Source organism: Coregonus lavaretus (assembly GCF_964263955.1).
Source record: "Coregonus lavaretus genome assembly, chromosome: 4".
Lineage (NCBI taxonomy): Eukaryota > Metazoa > Chordata > Actinopteri > Salmoniformes > Salmonidae > Coregonus > Coregonus lavaretus.
In genome coordinates this window covers 51,588,416-51,613,804 of record NC_139991.1, presented here as the reverse complement: position 1 = coordinate 51,613,804, position 25,389 = coordinate 51,588,416, and the positions used below count along the sequence as shown (strand labels likewise).

At 43.2% G+C, this 25,389-nt stretch overlaps 1 protein-coding gene across 1 annotated transcript in view; it reads left to right on the top strand.

Moving 5' to 3' along the window:
• Positions 1-25,389, top strand: part of rgs3a (regulator of G protein signaling 3a) — a gene marked incomplete at its 5' end in the record, with an annotated part of 320,527 nt that overhangs the window by 33,741 nt on the left and 261,397 nt on the right. The window contains 6 exons of the mRNA XM_084159872.1: positions 464-514; positions 2,696-2,754; positions 3,454-3,548; positions 4,052-4,120; positions 7,612-7,672; positions 14,992-15,091. Coding sequence (XP_084015998.1) covers positions 464-514; positions 2,696-2,754; positions 3,454-3,548; positions 4,052-4,120; positions 7,612-7,672; positions 14,992-15,091 — 435 coding nt within the window. The remainder of the gene's footprint in view (positions 1-463; positions 515-2,695; positions 2,755-3,453; positions 3,549-4,051; positions 4,121-7,611; positions 7,673-14,991; positions 15,092-25,389) is intronic.

Sequence of the window (25,389 nt, the reverse complement as noted above, 5' to 3'; positions counted from 1 at the left end):
GCAGCATGGTTGATATGCTAACACGTAAAGCCCCAGGACACCGCAACAGTAGACTCTTTGCTAACTCTGCCAACACTGTTTGCTTTATGTGAGGGCACTGCCAGCTCCCAGCACCTATCCTGCTTAAGTCAAGAACACAATACCACGCTGACTTACTTTTGTTAATAGATCTCTTCTGTGTTATTTAAAGTGATCATTAAGGCAATGTTTCTCCCCCTTCCTTCCACTCTACATAGGAAATATTCTTATCTCAGATCCTGGAGATACAAAAAGGAAATCCAGAGACTCATGAAAGCAAATATTTATGCTCAAAGTTATACAATGTATTCATGTCTATTAGGCCCACTGGTTAAGCACACATATTGTTCTGGACTAGACTAGAGGAAGCTAACAGAGTTGTACATGGATGAACCACTATGACCTAATCATTAGGAATAATTTCCTGTCTGCTCTCTGCCCATAGGTCAGCTGAAACTGTCAATCATCCCAGAGGATGGACTCCTTATCGTTCATGGTGAGTACCAGGAGGTTCTGACTAGAGGGGGTACGACCGGAAGTGACTTCTTCATAGCAGGTTAGGAGAATTTACGCAGCAGGTTAGGATAATTAACGGGGCAGGTTAGGAGACTTGGGTTAAGATTAGGAAAAGGGTTAGGGTTAGCTAAAGTGCTCTCCTAACCTGCTATGAAAAGTCACTGTACTCCCTCTAGTCACAACCGTACCAGGATGTCATCCTCCAAACAGCAGGCTCTATGTTGTCACCTCCACCACAGACTTATAGTATAAACAGTTGTCTTCTTTAAACATGGTTAAATGGGCTACTTATTAATATGGTAGGTCATTATATAATATACATTTCATTCACAGAATATATAATATAAATTGGGCTTTGTATGAGAATTGTGAATCTCTTTATGCTAATCTTAGTGGTGTTTCTGTATGGTTTCCGCCTTTCTGTCCAGCTATTTTCTATTGGCATCTAGTTCGCCTCTCTCTCTGTTTCTCTGTTTCTGTGTTTTCCCTCGAAATTGTGTGGCTGTGGTGGAGCCTGTAGCCTGAAGGGAAAACACAAAGGGAAGACTTCAACCCAGCTCAAGTCAGATGCCAGACTGTGTGTGTGTTTGCACTGCCTCTGTCAGACACACAGACATACACAATATCCACACAATATCCACACACACACACACACACACACACACACACACACACACACACACACACACTTGTGTTTGAGCTGTCTGAACTTAGGCCTTCAGTAATTCAGTAGGCCGCCTGCCCGCCTCGCTCAACTGGGCAGCAGACAGGAAACACCAACCATTTTTTCTAGGTGAAACATTTTGTTTCATGCCACAACTCCTGTCAAGTGTCTTGGTTGTCTCCTGCACGCCTCTAACCTTTCAGACGGCTTTTCTTACAATCGCACACACACACACGCACGCACGCACGCACACACACATGCACACACGCACACATGCACACACACACAGTGACAGCACTGTTTTGAAGCACTGTCACTGTGAGTCGGGTTTCCAGAATATATATCCTCAACAGAATGTGTCCCCAGCTCGGTGACACTCAGTACATCCCAATCTCTGAAATAATATGTCACTGGAGATTGTGTTGCACCAGTGGGGAATAAAGTGGGACACGTCCCCTAGTGACCTCAGTCACAGTGTACCAGTGGAAGAGGATCTAAGCCTCCCGAGGCTTGAGTCTCCCGAGTGGCGCAGTGGTCTAAGGCACTGCATCGCAGTGCTAGCTGTGCCACTAGAGATCCTGGTTCGTATCCAGGCTCTGTCGTAGCCGGCCGCGACCGGGAGACCCATGGGGCAGCGCACAATTGGCCCAGCGTCGTCCAGGGTAGGGGAGGGAATGGCCGGCAGGGGATGTAGCTCAGTTGGTAGAGCATGGCGTTTGCAACGCCAGGGTTGTGGGTTCAATAAAATAATGTATGTGCTAACTGTAAGTCGCTCTGGATAAGAGCGTCTGCTAAATGACTAAAATGTAATGTAAATGTAAGTCTTAAATCTCAATCTCAAACCATGTAAAATGTGCTTTATGTACAGTGTTCCTTATGATATCAAAGGGCTTAATTCTACCTCTCCCTTCACCCTAACCTCTCATCATACATGTGTACAGTATGTTTACTGAATAACAGAGCAGCCAGGTCACCCGTGATACAAGTCAGTATTAAACGTCCATCCATGTCTGAGGACGTCGGGAGATGACGTGGAAACCGGCCACTAGGGTCAACAGTGAGCGCTGTTACCTTCAAATAGATTTCGGTTTTGCTGGTGTTGTGGACGGGGATGGCGGATGGGCATAAGCATCTACCTCTGATTCCAAAGGTTGCAAGTTTGAATCCAACAAGAGGATGTTGTTTTTTATATTTTTGTTTTAAGCCTATCCCAAACCTTAGCCCTTACTTTAACCATTCAGAGTTAATGCCTAACCTTAAGAATTTGGAGTTAATGCCTGAACTTAACCTTAAACACTTCTAAATTTGACGTTTAGAACATCTTCAAACTTTGACGTTTGAGAAACATGGATGAACGTCTAATTCAGACATGAGACTGTGAGAGTTGGTGGACCAGAGACCAGTCACACAACTGACATGTCCCCTTTAGTGTGCTGATGGTATTTCATTGTTTGTTGTGAATGATTCATTTCTATGTACCCAATCTTGTATCCACAGTTATGGAGGCAAAGGGCCTTATGAGAAAAGAGCACATCACATGTGACTCGTATGTTAAGGTATGTGACTCTGCACAGCAGCATTTGTATGCTTCGGTTCCAAACAGTCATGGTATTCAATCGAGACTCAGATTAGTTTAATCAGGTGTGTTAATGCTAGGCTGGAAGAAAAGATTGCATGCACGAACACACACACACTCCAGATATCTCAGTTTTCTGTTTTCAATGTGGCTGATAAACTGGTAACAGTAGTCATGTGGCTTTTGATGACCTGTTTCCTCTCTCAGCAGACCTTGGCACAGGTCAGACGGATTGGTGCCAGTGGTATCATACTGTGTGTGTGTGTGTGTGTGTGTGTGTGCGTGGGTGTATATGCGCTTGTGTGTGTGTCTGCGTGTGTGTGTACAAGTGCATGTGTGTGTGTCTGCTTGTGTGTGTGCGAGAGTATGGTAGACAGACGTGGAGGACATACCGTGCTGTCACAGATGCTGACCTCTAGTCTTCTCTAGTCTTCTGTCCTCTGTGTCTACATGAAGTGTATGCCGGTGTGAATACTGTCTCTTACTGTGTTAGTCAGTCTCAGTCTGGAAATCCCAGTCCCAGCCTGCCAGAGCAACCCTTATAAAGAGTATTTGTTTACAAAATACTGTCCACACACACTTGTGATTTTATTTAATCCATATTATGGAGAAAATTAGGTTTGCGAAATACCATAATGCTGGTTTGATTGAATGAAGCTCTAAGTGTGTGTTCTCTCAGGTGGGAATGGTACCTGATGATGATCCTGGAGGTCGACAGAAGACTAAGATGGTGCCGGACTGCAAGTGCCCCATCTTCCTGGAAACATTTTACTTGTGAGCCCAAATATTTTACTCTTCTATCTCAAATAAGGACAACAACACAACCGTTTGATTTTCAACAACTTTTTATGACTTATTTTTGTGTATCTGTGAATCTGTATTTGTCTGTGTGTTTTTTGTCATCACTCATGCCTCAGTGTTTTGATTCCCACTTTACAGTATGGGACAGTATAGCTCAATAAATGTCAGTCTCCCTGTCTGTGTCTGCCCTGTGGTCATTCAGCCATGCAATGTGACAGTATTCTAAGCTTTATTCCATTCCATTCCAGCATCATTAGGAGCTTAGTGAAGAGCAGGATTATCCCAATAGTGTGAAGCCTTTCAACAGACCCTTTCCTAATCCCAATAGAACCTCTCATAATCTTATCAAATTATTTCATAATCTATCAGAGGTTTCAATTTATATTGATTGCCATTATACTATATTAGTTGTATGCAATAGGACTCTAGGACTTGACTGGGTGTATTATAACGGATGGTGTTTCTGTTGTTTTCAGTGTTGTCACTGAGGAGAAGCACCATAAGAGGCTACTGTTCACCATGTGGAACTGTGACCAAATCTCAAGGTATCAGTCAATGGCATGGTGATGATGATGATGATGAAGATAATGATGATGGTGATTCATTTGAAGATGAATGTTGAATATTAAGAAATGCATGTTCTTCTGCTTCTACTTCTCAGCATTCTTACACACACACATATGCACAGACACGCACGCACACACCCCCCCCCCCCCACACACACACACACGCACACGCACACACACACACACACACACACAGTGTTTATTAAATGGATCACATTTTCTTTGCAACTTTGGATAGAAAACCAATAGCTTTTGCTCATAATAAAATGTATTGTGTGGTCATCCTCACAATTCAAGCCAGTCCTCCATGAAAGCAATTCAGTTTGTCCTTATTTTAGGCTTACAGTTTTTTTCAATTGCTTACACACTAAAATTAGAACTTTCCCACAATTAGCAAAACCTTACACTCAAGGAGCAAAACACAGATTTGCACAACTGTAAGCACATTGTCAGCTTCACACTTTTTGCAAAACATTACACACAGTGATTTGCAAAACACTAAACACACTTGTATGCATTTGACACAGAAATGTATCTTCTATCAACAGAAAATCCATAGCTTACTGCATGTACTATATCAACAGTTTTGGTATCTATTCCTGTATCATTTTACAGTAAGCTACATGTATTTTGTTTGGCCAACATAGGATTGAACGTCGAGAACACCAAGGAGGCAGGGGCCCCATATTCACACAGGAGCAAGAGAGAGAGATCATAAACCTCGTTTTGGCCAATAATGCAATCAGACTTCAAGCCCATATTGTCAATGATCACCGAATTTTCAATAATGTCCAACAGGTCTCTCTGTCAACAATAGCCCGTATCCTTAAAAAACATCAAGTTCTGATGAAACAACTGTATAAAGTGCCATTTGAAGGAAATTCAGACAGGGTGAAGGCCTGCGGCGTGAATATGTGGTGGTACGTTTTGTTCACTGACTGTAGTAGTGTGTACTGCACACATAACCTTTTTACTGTACATGTAATTTTACTGTATAGCAGACCTACAGTAAATTGATCTACACAATGTGATCTTTTGCTGTATTTCAGAGAGTTTTGCAAATGAATGCGGAGGAAGTCCCGCATGAGTTTATATACATTGATGAGGCTGGATTTAACCTGACAACAGTGAGAAGAAGGGGAAGAAACGTAATTGGCCACAGGGCTATTGTCAATGTACCAGGGCAATGTGGGGGTAACATTACCCTTTGTGCTGCCATTACACAGAATGGGGTCCTCCATGCCAACTTGGGTCCTTACAACACTGACCTCATTCTTACATTATTAGACAGATTACACAATATTATCACAGCAGCAAACCAAAGGGACCAGATGCAATACATTGTCGTCTGGGACAATGTAGCTTTCCATCGTTCTGCTCTGGTCCAAAACTGGTTTCATCAACACCCACAATTTACAGTTCAATACCTTCCACCATACTCCCCCTTCCTAAACCCCATCGAGGAGTTCTTCTCAGCATGGTGGTGGAAGGTTTATGATCTCCGGCCCTATGTCCAGATGGCCCTCATTCAAGCTACAGTATGGTGGAAGCATGTGATCAAATTGAAGCAGCATCCATACAAGGGTGGATTCGTCACTCCAAAAGATTCTTCCCACGTTGCCTTGCAAATGAAAATATAGCCTGTGATGTTGACGAGGCCCTGTGGCCAGATCCAGCTAGGCGGAGAGATTTTTAGGTTATTTTTCTTTTTTATTCGGTACTGAACTGGATATGTAATTTATGTTACAGTATTACTGTAAACTTACAGTACAATGGTACGTTCAGTAATACTGTATGAAAACTGGAAAATGTTTTGTTATGAATGTTTTGTTGAAATGTTCAGTATTGACTGACTTGAGTACATGAAAATAAATACATATTTTCATTAGTCTGCACAATTGGTGTCATGTGGTGTTGGTGAATTTATTTTTACACTTTCTCTGTGTAAATGCTAAAAGTGTTTTAGGTTGAGCACAGGAGTGTTTAACTGATTCAAACAGAATCAGACCATATGATGGTTGGGTTTATGTTATGACAACAAAATAAGGTTTTTATAAGACATTGTATAGTTTTGACAAAAGTGTTCCATTTTGCAAATGATCTGAGGTGTTGTGCTACTTTGGTGTAGTGTTGTGCTAATTGTGTGAAGGGGGGGTGAAGAGGATGAAGAGGCAATACTCCAAGCCACAGCTCCATACTACTGTATACTGGTTGTTGGGGTGGGATTGCCGTGGGGTGTGGGTGGCTTTTGAACATTTTATTGGATTCGTCATGTCTTACTCAATGGTAAGAAGACGTTTGGTATAAATCAGATGTTAGGTACTATATTTATTGAATATTATGTGAATCCTATGAATCAAATTTGGGTGCAATCAATTAGCTTAATTTAATGTTGCAGGAATGCTAATCTTACCGGTATCTGTTTCTAAATACAGAGACAATTTCAGAACAATCTGCAATGGTGGGTGTCATGGCTTACTGAAATTACAGTACATGGACTGGCTCTATTGGAAAAGAACATGCTTGGTTAGTTAGTCAGTAAACAACCGATAGCCAAACACCTCTCCACCTTTATAGTATGTGTGCGTGTGTGTGTGTGTGTGTGTGTGTGTAAAAGAGAGAGAGATAGAGGAATAAAAATAAAGAGTCTGAGTCACAGTACATGTGTCTAAAAACAGGATATAAAACCTGCACTCTTCCAGAGGCACGACACACCACTCCGATTTTCTCCCTCTGTCTTTAAGGCAATGTGTCTCTAGGGATAGCAGTTTTTAAATCCCTATTATCTCAGACACAGAGCCTGTTAAATAAGTCAACAGTAGCAGTGCCCGTTCAGCACTACTCTCACACCACAGCATATTTAGCACAGTACCTGTCTGCAATGCTACACCTACAGTACCAACACTGTGGCTGGCACATTTTATAACGTGGTTCAAAATATGACACAACAACATGGAATCTCCCTACTGCTCATATTTTCCCTGTAGGAAACATGATGAAGTTGTGATAATTTGATGATCATGACCCTGTTGCTTATCAGATAAGAGTTCATGTTATTGTCTATGTGGACCGCTCTGGGTGGGATACAGTTTGTATGAGTACCCTTGGGTGTGGGAGTATGTCTGAGGTGGGATGTTGTGTGTATTATCACCCCCATCGTCATCTGTGTGCACTAGAATTGTCTGGGTGGGGGGCAGTAGTGTTGATGATTAAACCAGTGTATCACAGCAGGGGTAAGAAATTAAATTGCTAGCCAAGGGACAGGATTGCTGCCCGTCAGGAAGAGAACCATATAATTTGACCATTGATTTAATTGATCTATTTATCTCTCTCTTGCTGTCTGTCTGTCTGTCTGTCTGTCTGTCTGTCTGTCTGTCTGTCTGTCTGTCTGTCTGTCTGTCTGTCTGTCTGTCTGTCTGTCTGTCTGTCTGTCTGTCTGTCTGTCTGTCTGTCTGTCTGTCTGTCTGCAGGAGAAGTGAGCTGCTGGGGTGTATGAGTTTTGGCATGCGTTCCCTCATGGACCCACAGAAGGTGAGTTTGTTGATCTTCATACATTCCTCTACACTTCACTGTAACCCTCCACATACCATTGTAACCCTACACATACCACTGTAACCTTCCACACACCACTGTAACCCTCCACATACCACTGTAACCCTCCACACACCACTGTAACCCTCCACACACCACTGTAACCCTCCACACACCACTGTAACCCTCCACACACCACTGTAACCCTCCACATACCACTGTAACCCTTCAAACACCACTGTAACCTTCCACATACCACTGTCACCCTCTACATACCACTGTAACCCTCCACATACAAATGTAACCCTCCACACACCACTGTAACCGTCCACACACCACTGTAACCCTCGACATACTACTGTAACCCTCGACATACCACTGTAACCCTCTACATACCACTGTAACTGTCCACATACCACTGTAACCATCCATATACCACTGTAACCCTCCACATACCACTGTAACCCTCCACACACCACTGTAACCCTCCACACACCACTGTAACCCTCCACACACCACTGTAACCCTCCACACACCACTGTAACCCTCCACATACCACTGTAACCCTCCAAACACCACTGTAACCTTCCACATACCACTGTCACCCTCTACATACCACTGTAACCCTCTACATACCACTGTAACCCTCCACATACAAATGTAACCGTCCACACACCACTGTAACCATCCACACACCACTGTAACCCTCGACATACTACTGTAACCCTCAACATACCACTGTAACCCTCTACATACCACTGTAACTGTCCACATACCACTGTAACCATCCATATACCACTGTAACTTTCTACATACCACTGCAACCCTCCACACACCATTGTAACCATCCACATACCACTGTAATCATCCACATACCACTGTAACCCTCCACATAACACTGTAACCCTTCAGTCCTTACTCCACCTTAGTATAAGAGGGTCACTCAGTCATTATCTCTCTCCCTCTCTCTGAGTGTGTGTGTGTGTCAGACCATGAAAATACCTGTTTAGTCCAGAGTGAGTGAGCAGCCGTGGCCACAGGAAACACCCCTGTGGCCTCGGGTGTTACAACACATCACTACTGCCTTCAAAAAGCCTACTGTACCTCAGTCCCTCAAGTCTAGTGATACAGCCATATTAGTCTATGGTTACAGCACAGATACAGTACAGCAGTTTTTATGGTGTCCTTGTGCAACTGGGTCCTGGACTTCCTAATGGGCCTACCCCAAGTGGTGAAGGTATGCAACAACACCTCTGCCACGCTGATCCTAAACACGGGGGCCCCACAGGGGCTCCTTGGAAAATAACCTCTCCCTCAACGTCACCAAAACGAAGGAGTTGATTTTGGACTACAAGAGACAGCTGAGCGAGCATGCCCCCATCCACATCGACGGGGCCACAGTGGAGAGGGTCAAAGCTTCAAGTTCCTCGTGTGCACATCACTGACCACCTGAAATGGTCCCTTCACACAGACAGTGACAAGAAGATCATCAAGGACCTCAGCCACCTGAACCACGGCCTGGTCACCCCGCTACCATCTAGAAGGCGGAGACAGTACAGGTGCATCAAAGCTGGAACCAAGAGACTGATAGAGGCTGTTTATCTCTAGGCCATCAGACTGTTAAACAGTCACCACTAGCCGGCCTCCGCCCAGTACCCTGCCCTGAACCTTAGTCACTATTACTAGCCGGCTACCACCCTGCACCTTAGAAACTGCTGCCCTATGTTCATAGAGTCATTGAACACTGGTCACTCTAATAATGTTTACATACTGAGAAGGGCTTACCAAGGAAAAATTCCATAAGGAATAATTCAAGATAAAAAGGCCCACCGGAACTCTTAAATGTTTACATACTATTTTACCAACTTTATATGTATATACTGTATTCTAGTCATGGTTCATCCTACATAACTACTGTTATACACACCTTTTCTATTCATATACTTTCCATAATGTCTATACACACCATTATATATATATATATATACACAGTGCCTTCGGAAAGTATTCAGACCCCTTGACTTTTTCAACATTTTGTTATGTTACAGCCTTAATCTAAAATGGATTACATAAATTAAAATCCTCAGCAATCTACATTTTTATTTTTAGTCATTTAGCAGACACTCTTATCCAGAGCGACTTACAGTTAGTGAACACATATATATATATATATATATATATTTTTTTTTATACTGGCCCCCCGTGGGAATCGAACCCACAACCCTGGCGTTGCAAACGCCATGCTCTATCAACTGAGCTACATCCCTGCCGGCCATTCCCTCCCCTACCCTGGACGAATTATGCGCCGCCCATGAGTCTCCCGGTCGCGGCCGGCTGCGACAGAGCCTGGATTCGAACCAGGATCTCTAGTGGCACAGTTGGCACTGGGATGCAGTGCCTTAGACCACTGCGCCACTCAGGAGTACACACAATACTCCATCTACACACAATACTCCATCTACACACAATACTCCATAATGATAAAGCAAAAATCGTTTTTTTAAAAAGAAAGTTTAGCAAATTAATATTTAAAAAAATAACGGAAATACCTTATTTACATAAGTATTCAGACCCTTTGCTATGAGACTCGAAATTTAGCTCAGGTGCATCCTGTTTCCATTGATCATCCTTGAGATGTTTCTACAAATTAATTGGAGTCCACCTGTGGTAAATTCAATTGATTGGACATGATTTGGAAAGGCACACACCTGTCTATATAAGGTCCCTTAGTTGACAGTGCATGTCAGAGCAAAAACCAAGCCATGAGGTCGAAGGAATTGTCCGTAGAGCTCAGAGACAGAAATGTGTCGAGGCACAGATCTGGGGAAGGGTACCAAAAAATGTCTGCAGCATTGAAGGTCCCCAAGAACACAGTGGCCTCCATCATTCTTAAATGGAAGAAGTTTGGAACCACCAAGACACGCCCGGCCAAACTGAGCAATCGGGGGAGAAGGGCCTTGGTCAGGGAGGTGACCAAGAACCCGATGGTCACTCTGACAGAGCTCTAGAGTTCCTCTGTGGAGATGAGAGAACCTTCCAGATGGACAACAATCTCTGCATCACTCCACCAATCAGGCCTTTATGGTAGAGTGGCCAGACGGAAGCCACTCCTCAGTAAAAGGCACTTGACAGCCCGCTTGGAGTTAGCCAAAAGGCACATAAAGACTCTCAGACCATGAGAAACAAGATTCTCTGGTCCGATGAAACCAAGATTGAACTCTTTGGCCTGAATGCCAAGCGTCACGTCTGGAGGAAACCTGGCACCCTCCCAACAGTGAAGAATGGTGGTGGCAGTATCATGCTGTGGGGATGTTTTTCAGCGGCAGGGACTGAGAGAATTGTCAGGATCGAGGCAAAGATGTACGGAGCAAAGTACAGAGAGATCCTTGATGAAAACCTGCTCCAGAGCGCTCAGGACCTCAGACTGGGGCGAAGGTTCACCTTCCAACAGGACAACGACCCTAAGCACACAGCCAAGACAATGCAGGAGTGGCTTCAGGAGAAGTCTCTGAATGTCCTTGAGTGGCCCAGCCAGAGCCCGGACTTGAACCCGATCGAACATCTCTGGAGAGACCTGAAAATAGCTGTGCAGCAACGCTCCCCATCCATCCTGACAGAGCTTGAGAGGATCTGCAGAGAAGATGGGAGAAACTCCCCAAATACAGGTGAGCCAAGCTTGTAGCGTCATACCTAAGAAGACTCGAGGCTGTAATCGCTGCCAAAGGTGTTCAACAAAGTACTGAGTAAAGGGTCTGAATATTTATGTAAATGTAATATTTCCGTTTATTTTTTATTATTTTTAGCAAAAATGTCTAAAAACCTTTTTTTGCTTTATCATTATGGGGTATCGTGTGTAGATTGATGAGTAAAAAATTATCAATTTTAGAATAAGGCTGTAACCTAACAAAATGTGGAAAAAATCAAGGGGTCTGAATACTTTCCGAAGGCAGTGTATATTCCGGATTTCTTAACTTCTTCCTTTTTACTTTTTAGATTATGTGCTAGGTATTACTGCACTGTTGGAGTTAGAAACGCAAGCGTTTCATTGCACCTGCGATAACATCTGCAAATCTGTATATGTGACCAGTACACTTTGATTTGATTTGAACACCTCACTACTACCCTCATAGCAGTCCTTCTGGTGTTACAAAAGATCAGTACTGCCCTCACATATAGCAGTTATTCTGGTGTTACAAAATATTAGTACGGCCCTCACATATAGCAATTATTCTGGTGTTTCACAATATTAGTACTGCCCTCACATATAGCAGTTATTCTGGTGTTACAACATATTAGTACGGCCCTCACATACAGCAGCTATTATGGTGTTACAAAATATCAGTATGGACCTCAAAGCAGTTTGTATTTGACCAACCCACGACAGACCTAGTTGCTGTTAGGGTGCTGTTGGGCGAAGAGACAAACTCAATAGTTATAGCAAGAACTGTTACTTTTAAGTACACAGCAGGTGAGAACAAGCTGTAATGTTGTTTTTATTTGCGAGGAACAAGGCAGGAAGGCAATTTCTGTTGTCCACTTGTGTGAGCTATCAGAACACACTGTCCTCTTAGGCCTTCAGTGATTTAATAGGCCGCCTGCCTGCCTCGCTCAACTGGGCAGCAGATAGGTGAAACATTTTATGTCAGGCCACAACACCTGTCAAGTTTCCTGGTAGTCTCCCACACGCCTCTTGCCTTTCAGCTGCCTTTTTTTTTTGACAATCTACACCCACTGCACCAAATGAAGTGCACCTAGTAGTCTATACTGGAGAGACCACGTGTGGCTGTTTTATGACAGTCTGGGAATATTTAGCCAAGGAAACATTTTGGGTTGGTCTCAGGGACTGTAAAACAGTTAGGAAGACTTAAAATGTGATTAAGTGAAGCAGCAGCAAAGATGTTGAATGAGCAATGAATGAGCATGGAGAGACTCACAAGTTTGAGGAAATGACCTTATGTCTTTCAGTCTAATACAGCTATTTACTTACTTTTGTAGCTCTTCGTCAGAAGCACACTTTTTGTAAGTAGTTAATCCTAATTGTCCTTTCCAAGCTGGAATTTAGCCCGAAAGGATTTGAGAAATGTGATTGGTTGAAGATAGGCCTATGACATGATATTGGCCTATGTCTCGTCTTGCTCTGCGCAGGATATCCGATCTCAAAAACGATTGGAGAAGTGTTTAACATCACCAGTACCTTATGATATATTTATTTTAATGAAATCAACCTTTTTTGCTAAATTAGTGGTGTTTGAATTTGTTGATAAAATGCGGGACATTATTGTTTGGTTGCGGGACACTGGACAAAGGGCCAAAATGCGGGACTGTCCTGCACAATCCGGGACATGTGGTCACCATAGTTGAGGTGTCAGATTAAAAGTTCAGTGTCTCCACCAGAGGAGTTACTGAAACTAAAAGTAGACTACTGCTGGGATTTCCTCAGCTGTACTTATAGTTTCAGCTGAGTTTTTCTTAGCTCTTCCTCTTTCACCTTCCTGTTTAATTATTCACTCTTAATTTATCCAACTGTCTCCCGCCCCCCTGTGCTCACACAGTCCTGTATATAAAAACTCCCAAAGGCAGGGAGGTCTGTGCCTCTCACTGGGTGTCTCTCATTTACATTTACATTTACATCATTTAGCAGACGCTCTCTCAATAGTCTATAGTGGCATCCTCTCCTTGTCTCCTCTACTTTATCTGCACAGATCTGACAATACATGATAGGAGATAAGCAAATGGAAACGAGATAAGGGGAGGAAGCTCTTAGAGACTATTGATATGACTCCTGTTGTTTCCCATGGCAATCTAAAGCAGACAGGTCGTATGCTCACTCAAACACACCCAGGCCTCTGATGCAATGGTCAGTGCAATGTGTTTTATTCATAATGTACCTCAGATAACTGAAAGGATTCTATGTATTTTAAGATTCAGACCCATTAAAAAAAGACCACTTCTGACATTCAGGTGTTTATAATTATTTTGCTCTGCGGTCCCTGCATATTTATTCTATTCCTGTAATGTGAGCTGTGAGAACAATGCCCACAACACACACACACACACACACACACACACACACACACACACACACACACACACACACACACACACACACACACACACACACACACACACACACACACACACACACACACACACACACACACACACACACACACATACACATACACTGCATTGACCACAATCAATATTCAGCCTATTTCCCATACAAAGTAAGCCTTTTCCTGGCATTTATTTCAAACTCTGTATTTAATTGGCTTCATTTGCTAATGTGGAGATTAAGCATTGAGTCACTGGGAGTTCTCAGATTCATCTCTCAGCTCCCTCCTGCTACTGTCAACCTCCACAACTCCTTGGCCCTATTCATCTTCATCTATCCCCCCTTATCTCTCTCCTTTCTTTCTTTCTTTCTTTCTTTCTTTCTTTCTTTCTTTCTTTCTTTCTTTCTTTCTTTCTTTCTTTCTTTCTTTCTTTCTTTCTTTCTTTCTTTCTTTCTTTCTTTCTTTCTTTCTTTCTTTCTTTCTTTCTTTCTTTCTTTCTTTCTTTCTTTCTTTCTTTCTTTCTCTCCCCTTGCCCCTCCCTCTGGTTTCTGTTTGTCTAATGGGCATCATACTAGTCAGGGGTGGCACAGTCAGTGCTTATACTTACAGTACATGTCTCCCCTCCCCCACTCAACCTCTCTCCCTCGTCTCTCCCCCTCGCCCCACAGCCTGCAGAAGTCTGTCCACTCAGATAAAATGATTTTACCAGCGATTATTGTTACAGTCCACAGAATCACATCTATTTACTACAAAAGAGCTCAGACTTCAGCTTAGAACCACCCCAATAAGGGACAGTGAGAAGAGACCAGTACAGAGAACACTCCTCTGCATTCTGCACTCTCATTGGATGGAGGAAGACCTAGGCTAGCTGCTGCACTGTACAGTGTGTGTAGTTAGTGTGTGTGTTTGTGTGTGTGTTTGTGTGTACGTTGCTCTAGGGCAGTGGAGCCAGAGAAGGTAGTGTTGTGTGTAGTGTGTGTGTTTGTGCATTTAGGAATCGGTGGAAGGAAGAATGCTCTCATTTCATTTCATATTTAATGTATTTGTCATTATAGTGAGCCCCCCAGCCAGAATAGCCTCTAAACAAGACAACATACAGTACAGATCATGAACAGCTTTCTTTCACTCTTCTCTCTCCCTACACACATACTTCACTGCAAATACACATTCAAATGCTTCAAATGCAAATACTCCCGTTCTCTTCCCTTCCTCTCTCTTCCTGACACTAACAGTGTGGTTGTTGTGTTGTGTTGGCTGCTGTAGGAGGTCAGGGGCTGGTATTACCTACTGGGGGAGGAGCTGGGGAAGACCAAGCACCTGAGAGTGTCCTCCCATCCCCAACGACACCAACAACACACCACCGGTCAGTGGACCATCTAGCCATTCCACATCTCTGTATGCTACAGTACATGTGTGCCATATGTAGTGTGTATGAGGGTTTAAATATATGATGGTATATTCAGGGGAGCTCAGATGAGTGCACACATATGTCTGGCGTGTATTTGTGTGTCCAGCAGACCACTGAGTCGAGTTTGTGTGTGTGTGTGTGTTACGTGTGTATGACTGTGTGCGGACAGTGCTGGGCTCGCGGCTGGGGCAATCTAAAGGGGGCTTAGCATTATGGAGGTCTGGAGGTCGGGCGAGGGGTGCGGGGGGAAATGGGGATTAAGGAAGTAAGGGATTGGGAGAGAGAAGTAGGGAGGGGGGAGGGAGGAGGGGGCTGGACAAGCGCTCAGCATCTGAGTGGTTGCAAAGAGCTCTGTGTTTGTACTGCGTGCTGGAGTGAAACTGCAGAGCTGCACACACGCTGCTGTTTACTTTCATTCTTTCCTCCACACTCTGACCATCTTTTCGGTTTTCTGTGGAGAAGAGTGACTGTTCCCTCTCTCTCACCTATCTATGCTCTTTGACCTTGGTGCTGGTGGACTATAGAGGAGTTATGCTTTTGAGTGCCTGCCCCCTGAGCAGCCTAGAGTAGGTGAGTGTTGTCTTTGTGCACTCAGGAGTACAGTATAGTATAGTGTTGTTGTTTGAGATGTAGAAAGATAGAAGCGCTTAATTAGCGGGTTTTAGTGTTTATTCTCTCTCTCTCTCTGTCACACTCTTTTTCTGTCTCTGCTCTCTGTCTCTCGTTTGTCTCTCTCTTTTCTGTCTCTCTTTATTGGTGAGTGAGTGAGAGAGAGACACACACCTTTGATGCATTATTTAATTACCATGTAATGGTATGCCATGTGTAATTTATATTTGCATGTCATCCTCTCAGACTGAGATTGACCCAGTGAAATAGTAATCACGCTCATTTGCCCTGCTTGGCTGAGCTCAGATTGTCTCATGCAATTTGCAATGGTGTGTGTGTGTGTGTGTGTGTGTGTGCGTGTGTGTGTGTGTGTGTGTGTGTGTGTGTGTGTGTGTTTATTCTGTATATAATGGCTGTCTGATAAGAACTGGGGCAGTTGTCACTTCAGACTTTTAGTGCTGGTTAGAAAGTATTTGTGTTCTGACAATGGCTTGAGGCTGCTCTGACCCATGCTCAGGGGTGAGATGGGAAAACGTTCCTTCAGTCTGAAGCTGATGGACTGAAATGAATCTAAAAGCTATAATGTTAGAGTAAGGATAGCCCATTGCTATAGCCAGACGATGAGACATGACGGTAGGAGCTACACTCAGCATTCTACAAAGAACCATATGTTTATTATTCTTTATTTGTTCACATCTGAATAGATCTTAACCAAGGGTGAACATAAGATAAGATATTACATGTAGACCAGACAGACATGCTCCTCAAATCCTATCAATATTTCTGTCAGTATGGCTCTGAATGTTTCCTCCATATTGATTAAACCTGTTGTGTTGTGTTGTGTGTAATCAGATCAATATACAGTACACACTGAGGCTACAACACATTAGGAACACCTGCTCTTTCCATGACCTAGATTGACCAGGTGAATCCAGGTGAAAGCTATGATCCCTTATTACAAGCATTTCGCTACACCCGCAATTACATCTGATAAACACGTGTATGTGACTAATTCAATTTGATTTGATTTGATTCTTATTGATGTCACTTGTTAAATCCACTTCAATCAGTGTATATGAAGAGGAGGAGACGGGTTAAATAAAGATTTTTAAGCCTTGAGACAATTGAGAAATGGATCGTGTATGTGCAATTCAGAGGGTGAATGGACAAGACAAAATATTTAAGTGCCTTTGAACGGGGTATGGTAGTAGGTGCCATGCGCACCGGTTTGAGTGTGTCAAGAACTGCAACGCTGCTGGGTTTTTCACGCTCAACAGTTTCCCATGTGTATCAACCACCCAAAGGACATCCAGCTATCTTGACACAACTGTGGGAAGCATTGGAGTCAACATGGGCCAGCATTCCTGTAGAACGCTTTCAACACCTTGTAGAGTCCGTGCCCCGATGAATTGAGGCTGTTCTGGGGGCAAAAGGGGATGAACTCAATATTAGGAAGGTGTTCCTAATGTTTTGTACAATCAGTGTATGTGTACATATTTTGTGAGTGTGTGTGTGTGTGTGTGAAACAGTGTGTGATCTGGCTCTTCATATCGAAGCCTGTGGTTGTCTTGTGTGTGTGTGAGTGTGTGTCCATGTGTGTGTGTGTGTGTATTTGTGCATCGCACATCAGTGCTTATTCTCTCCTGTACTGTCGGCATCTGGGTGAATGTAGGGCAACTAAACTCTGTCTGTCCTAACCAGAAACATGGACATGGGATTGGGCAATCCAATTAATTTAGATCTACGTCTATTGTAGCCTTCCTCTCTTTATCTTTCTTCATCTCACCCTCTTTTCTGTTCCACAGTACCACTCTCATCCATGTTTTGTTCTTTTCTCTCTCTTTCTCAACCCCTTTGTCTCTCGCTCTCCCTTTCTCTCCCACCCTCTCTCTCACTCATGAACTTTTATCTTTCATCCGTCTCCTTTGCCGTCTCTTACACATCATTAGTTGTATAAGAAATGAAAAGAAAGCCTTTTTATCAACATTCAGCTTGACATAACAGGTTACAACTAATGATTATATGACACATTTGGTTTTTAAACTCACACCTTTATGCCATCCTCTGAGACCAATCCCAGTGATAATACAGTGATCTAGGCACAAGAGCAGGAGTGGGGCTTGAACCAGCGATACTCCACTTACTGACCAGAAAGGATACAGTATATTTGCCCAATGAAGCTAAATGACATAGCTAGCTAAAGCAGGAAGTTGAGCAGATGTGTGGGCACATCTGGTTTGACAGAGCACCAGTCCCAGTGTTGTTCCCTACAGCGGTGTAGTGTTGGTCGGTGTGCCATTCAACCCTGCCTGATCTCTTTGGCCTACTTTCAAGTTTCAAGTTTTAATGCCACGTGCATAAGTACAGTGAAATGCCTTTCTTGCTAGCTCTAAACCCAACAATGCAGTAATTAATAACAATGTAATACTAAAAATAACATAAGGTAGAGCAAAAAAATCAAAATAAGAAATAAGAAGACCACGAGAAAGTAAGTAAACATACAGGGTCAGTCAGTTCCAGTACCATACTTACAATATGCAGGGATACTGCAGTGATAGAGGTAGATACAGTGCATTTGGAAAGTATTCAGACCCCTTGACTTTTTCCACATTTTGTTACGTTACAGCCTTATTCTAAAATTGATTAAATTATTTTTTCCCCTCATCAATCCACACACAATACCCCATAATGACTAAGCGAAAACAGTTTTTTAGAAATGTTTGCACATTTTGCTATGAGACTAGAAATTGAGCTCAGGTGTATCCTGTTTCCATCGATCATCCTTGAGATGTTTCTACAAGTTGATTGGAGCCCACCTGTGGTAAATTCAATTGATTGAACATGATTTGGAAAAGGCACACACCTGTCTATAGAAGGTCCCACAGTTGACAGTGCATGTCAGAGCAAAAACCAAGCCATGAGGTCGAAGGAATTGTCCGTAGAGCTCCGAGATAGGATTGTGTCGATGCACAGATCTGGGGAAGGGTACCAAAAACTTTCTGCAGCATTGAAGGTCCCCAGGAACACAGTGGCCTCCATCATTCTTAAATGGAAGAAGTTTGGAACCACCAAGACTCTTCCTAGAGCTGGTCCGCCTGGCTAAACTGAGCAATCGGGGGAGAAGGGCCTTGGTCAAGGAGGTGACCAAGAACCCAATGGTCACTCTGACAGAGCTCCAGAGTTCCTCTGTGGAGATGGGAGAACCTTCCAGAAGGACAACCATCTCTGCAGCACTCCACCAACCTTTATGGTAGAGTGGCCAGACGGAACCACTCCTCAGTAAAAGGCACATGACAGTCCACTTGGAGTTTGCCAAAAGGCACCTAAAGGACTCTCAAACCATGAGAAAAAAGCATTACGTCTGGAGGAAACCTGGCACCATCCCTACGGTGAAGCATGGTGATGGCAGCATCATACTGTGTGGATGTTTTTCAGCACCAGGGACTGGGAGACTAGTCAGGATCGAGGGAACAAAGTACAGAGAGATCCTTGATGAAAACCTGCTCCAGAATGCTCAGGACCTCAGACTGGGGGGAAGGTTCACCTTCCAACAGGACAACAACCCTAAGCACACAGCCAAGACAACGCAGGAGTGGCTTCGGGACAAGTCTTTGAATGTCCTTGAGTGGCCCAGCCAAGCTTGTAGCATCATACCCAAGAAGAACAATGCTGTCATCGCTGCCAAAGGTGTTCAACAAAGTACTGAGTAAAGGGTCTGAATACTTACAGTACCAGTCAAAAGTTTGGACACACCTACTCATTCAAGGGTTTTTGTTTATTTTTGCAATTTCTACATTGTAGAATAATAGTGAAGACATCAAAACTATGAAATAACACATATGGAATCATGTAGTAGTAACCAAAAAGGTGTTAAACAAATCAAAATATATTTTAGATGTTAGATTCTTCCAAGTAGCCATACTTTTCCTTGATAACAGCTTTGCACACTCTTGGCATTCTCTCAACCAGCTTCATGAGGAATGCTTTTCCTCCTTCACTCTCCTTGGTCAAATAGTCCTTACACAGCCTGGAGGTGTGTTTTGGGTCATTGTCCTGTTGAAAAACATATGATAGTCCCACTAAACACAAACCAGATGGGATGGTGTATCACTGCAGAATGATGTGGTAACCATGCTGGTTAAGTGTGCCTTGAGTTCTAAATAAATCACAGACAGTATCACCAGCAAAGCACCCCCACACCATCACACTTCCTCCTCCATGCTTCACTGTGGGAACCACACATGCGGAGATCATCCGTTCACCTACTCTGCGTCTCACAAAGACACGTCGGTTGGAACCAAAAATCTCAAATTTGGACTCATCAGACCAAAGAACAGATTTCCACCGGTCTAATGTCCATTGCTCATGTTTCTTGGCCCAAGCAAGTCTCTTCTTCTTTTTGGTGTCCTTTTCTAGTGGTTTCTTTGCAGCAATTCGTCCATGAAGGCCTGATTCACGCAGTCTCCTCTGAACAGTTGATGTTGAGATGTGTCTGTTACTTGAACTCTGTGAAGCATTTATTTGGGCTGCAATTTCTAGGTGCAGTTAACTCTAATGAACTTATTCTCTGCAGCAGAGGTAACTCTGGGTCTTCCTTTCCTGTGGTGGTCCTCATGAGAGCCAGTTTCATCACAGCACTTGATGGTTTTTGTAACTGCACTTGAAGAAACTTTCAAAGCTCTTGAAATGTTCTGTGTTGGCTGACCGTCTTGTCTTAAAGTAATGATGGACTGTCGTTTCTCTTTGCTTATTTGAACTGTTCTTGCCATAATATGGACTTGGCCTTTTACAAAATAGGGCTATCTTCTGTATACCACCCCTACCTTGTCACAACACAACTGATTGGCTCAAACGCATTAAGAAGGAAAGAAATTCCACAAATTAACTTTTATCAAGACACACCTGTTAATTGAAATGCATTCCAGGTGACTATCTCATGAAGCTGGTTGAGAGAATGCCAAGAGTGTGCAAAGCTGTCATCAAGGCAAAGGGTGGCTACTTTGAGGAATCAAAAATATAAAATATATTTTGATTTGTTTAACACTTTTTTGGTTACTACATGATTCCATGTGTTATTTCATAGTTTTGATGTCTTCGCTATTATTCTACAATGTAGAAAATAGTAAAAATAAATAAAACCCCTTGAATGAGTAGGTGTGTCCAAAACTTTTGACTGATACTGTATGTAAATATGATATTTTATTATTCATATTTTTTTTAAACATTTGCAAACATTTCTGTAAACCTGTTTTTGCTTTGTCATTATTGGGTATTGTGTGTAGATTGATGAGGGAAAAAAACGATTTAATCAATTTTAGAATAATGCTGTAACGTAACAAAATGTGGAAAAAGTCAAGGGGTCTGAATACTTTCAATGCAATGTATGTATATGGGTAAGGTTACTAGGCATATATGATAAACAGTAGCAGCAGCGCATATGATGATTGTATGTGAGTGGGTGTGTTGGTGTGTGGGTGTGTAGAGTTAGTATAAATGTATGTGCATATTAGGTGTGTGTGAGCAAATAATGAAGTGAGTGTTTGTGTGTGTGTCTGTTACAGTGTCAGGGTGCGTGGGTGTGTAGGGCCCTGTGAGTGTGCTTAGAGACAGTGTACAACAATTATAAAATTGTCAACTCAGATTTTTTATTTTTTATTTCACCTTTATTTAACCAGGTAAGGCAGTTGAGAACAGGTTCTCATTTACAACTGCGACCTGGCCAAGATAAAGCAAAGTAGTGCAATAAAAACAACACAGAGTTACATATGGGGTAAAAAAAAACATAAAGTCAGAAATACAACAGAAAATATATATACAGTGTGTGCAAATGTAGCAAGTTATGGAGGTAAGGCAATAAATAGGCTATAGTGCAGAATAATTACAATAGTATTAACACTGGAATGCTAGATGTGCAAGAGATGATGTGCAAATAGAGATACTGGGGTGCAAAAGAGCAAAATAAATAACAATATAGGGATGAGGTAGTTGGGTGGGCTAATTTCAGATGGGCTGTGTACAGGTGCAGTGATCGGTAAGGTGCTCTGACAACTGATGCTTAAAGTTATTGAGGGAGATAAGAGTCTCCAGCTTCAGAGATTTTTGCAATTCGTTCCAGTCATTGGCAGCAGAGAACTGGAAGGAATGGCGGCCAAAGGAGGTGTTGGCTTTGGGAATGACCAGTGAGATATACCTGCTGGAGCGCAGACTACGGGTGGGTGCTGCTATGGTGACCAATGAGCTAAGATAAGGCGGGGATTTGCCTAGCAGTGATTTATAGATGGCCTGGAGCCAGTGGGTTTGACGACGAACATGTAGTGAGGACCAGCCAACAAGAGCGTACAGGTCACAGTGGTGGGTAGTGTATGGGGCTTTGGAGACAAAACGGATGGCACTGTGATAGACTACATCCAATTTGCTGAGTAGAGTGTTGGAGGCTATTTTGTAAATGACATCGCCGAAGTCAAGGATCGGTAGGATAGTCAGTTTTACGAGGGCATGTTTGGCAGCATGAGTGAAGGAGGCTTTGTTGCGAAATAGGAAGCCGATTCTAGATTTAACTTTGGATTGGAGATTCTTTATGTGAGTCTGGAAGTTGAGTTTACAGTCTAACCAGACATCTAGATATTTGTAGTTGTCCACATACTCTAGGTCAGACCCGTCGAGAGTGGTGATTCTAGTCGGGTGGGCGGGTGCTAGCAGCGTTCGATTGAAAAGCATGCAGATAGTCTGTGTAGCTATTTAGTTAGCTATTTAGCAGTCTTATGGCTTGGGGATGGAAGCTATTCAGGAGCCTGTTGGTGTAAGACTTGATGCACTGGTCCCGCTTGCCGTGCGGAAGCAGAGAGAACAGTCTAGGACCCATCTTAATGCAAAGTCCCAGGGGCAGGCTGGGTAACAGACCTGTTGCCCTGTTGCATCTGCCAATCTGCACCGTTCACACAACGCAGCTGTTAGCCTACCAGAATAGAATAAAATAAAATACAATACAATAGAATATAACCACTAACTGCTCTATGCAGTTGTTCTAGCCACACAGCGCCTTCCAGGCAACAGAACCAACAAAGACAAGAGCCTATGTCCACCCAACAAGTAATATGGAAATTGGGATCCAATTGACGTAAGCCTGGCTCTCTGTTATATCTGTTACATAAGGAAGAGAACTGCTGTGTTATCAGAAGACTAAAAGTAAATATGGGAGATGACAAAAGAGCTTGCTGAAAGGAGGCTCTTAATGTTAATCACTGCGTTGCTGTTAAATAAAAACAGAGAGAGAAAGAGAGCGAGAGAGAGAGAGAGGGAAAGATGCATGGTGTCTGGTTAGACTGTAAACTCTCCTTCGAGACTCACATTAAGAATCTCCAATCCAAAGTCAAATCTAGAATCGGCTTCCTATTTCGCAACAAAGCCTCCTTCACTCATGCTGCCAAACATGCCCTCGTAAAATGGACTATCCTACCGATCCTTGACTTCGGCGATGTCATTTACAAAATAGCCTCCAACACTCTACTCAGCAAATTGGATGTAGTCTATCACAGTGCCATCCGTTTTGTCTCCAAAGCCCCATACACTACCCACCACTGTGACCTGTACGCTCTTGTTGGCTGGTCCTCACTACATGTTCATCGTCAAACCCACTGGCTCCAGGCCATCTATAAATCACTGCTAGGCAAATCCCCGCCTTATCTTAGCTCATTGGTCACCATAGCAACACACACCCGTAGTCTGCGCTCCAGCAGGTCTCACTGGTCATCCACAAAGCCAACACCTCCTTTGGCCGCCATTCCTTCCAGTTCTCTGCTGCCAATGACTGGAACGAATTGCAAAAATCTCTGAAGCTGGAGACTCTCATCTCCCTCACTAACTTTAAGCATCAGAAAAATAAAATGGTTGGCATCACCTAGGGCTGCAATCTTTGATAATGGTTATGTTCATTTAGTTTGTCTTATGCCTTAAAATAAGGTCACACAATTAAAACACATTTTGACATGCCAAGACATGTACAGAGATAGAGCGTGGGAGGTGAGAGGGAGAGGAGTGCAATGAATTCAGAGTGAACGAGAGGAAGGAAAATGTGGTTTCTGACCCCAGTTTGTCACTCCCACAGCTCTGATGGCTGAGAGCAATACAGAGACAATACCACGCTTTCAACTTAACCACAATGAATGTCCCCAGTCAGTCACCCTGTAGGGCTCCGGCAGACATCAGAGGGAAGGGTTCAGACATTTCAGCTGTGATTGTGAATTGCATGACTAAATGATAGGCCACTCATCAGGCTTGTAACGGGACAGCCGCCCACGTTAAAATGTCCTCCGTGAATGCTTTGCTTACAGTGAGGTGAGCCAGGTCATCTGAGAGAGCCAGCATGATCTCTGACACTGCTGTCATGTGTGCGTCTCTGGCAATGAACACTACTAATTGGATTATTCAAATGAAGAATACTTATTTTCCACCATAATGTGCAAATAAATTCATAAAAAATCCTACAATGTGATTTTCTGGATTTTTTTTCTCATTTTGTCTGTCATAGTTGACGTTTACCTATGATGAAAATTACAGGCCTCTCTCATCTTTTAAGTGGGAGAACTTGCACAATTGGTGACTGACTAAATACTTTTTTTCCCCCACTGTACACAGTGCGGCACAGTCTCCCTCTTGACCCAGCATGCTCTGCTCTGAGTGTGTCACGCAGCACGCAAGACCGCTGCTCTTCCCTTCCGCAGGAGTACACATCGACATGGGCCAGACTGTCAGCATAATTGACCAGGGTACCGGCCTTGCATTTAAAAGGCTAATTTAAGCATTTCTCGGGGAGTGAGAGCGATCCACCACACCACCTTTTTGGTCTGGTGAAAACATTCTAATGCAGAAGTTTTCAACATGTTCTCCAATGGGTTAGACAGTTAGACAATGGGTTAGACAGCAGGGATTGGTCATGCAGATCACATGAGATCCCACACTCTTACTTAACCTTAAGTATTGGATGTATAAGGGACAATGGACTGCCCTTTATGGTTTTGGAGTGTTGGGTTTTAGTAATTTAGCAGACACTCTTATCCAGAGCGGCTTACAGTTAGTGCATTCCTCTTAAGATAGTTAGGTGGGACAACCACATATCACAGGCATAGAAAGTACAGGGACTCAGGGGGAAGCTGGTTCCACCATTGGGGTGCCAGGACATAGAAGAGCTTGGACTGGGCTGAGTGGGAGTAGAGTATGTCTGTGTAGAGGAAGGTCTGTTTACATGTGTTAGTGTGTGTGAGAGAGTTTGTATGAGTGTGTGAGTGTGTGTTTTAAAATGGATTTACATTACATTATGTAAATGTAGAGGGCAGTGTTTCAGAGGATTTTTAAATGTGTGTGTGTGTCTGCTTGTGTCTGCTTTGTCTCTCTCTCTCTGTGTGTGTGTGTGTGTGTATGTGTGTGTACTCACCCTCCAGGACAGCTAGAGTATTTATAACTGACACAAAGTGACCTGTAAGTGTGTGTGCATTTAACCATGTCTAATGCACATCCCTCAAATGTTGTTGCAACTAGGGTCAGATAGTCTACACATGAGCCAGATGGTCTATGCATGAAAGTGTCATCTACATGCACACACACGCATGCACACACACGCACGCACGCACATACACTCTCCCCTCCCC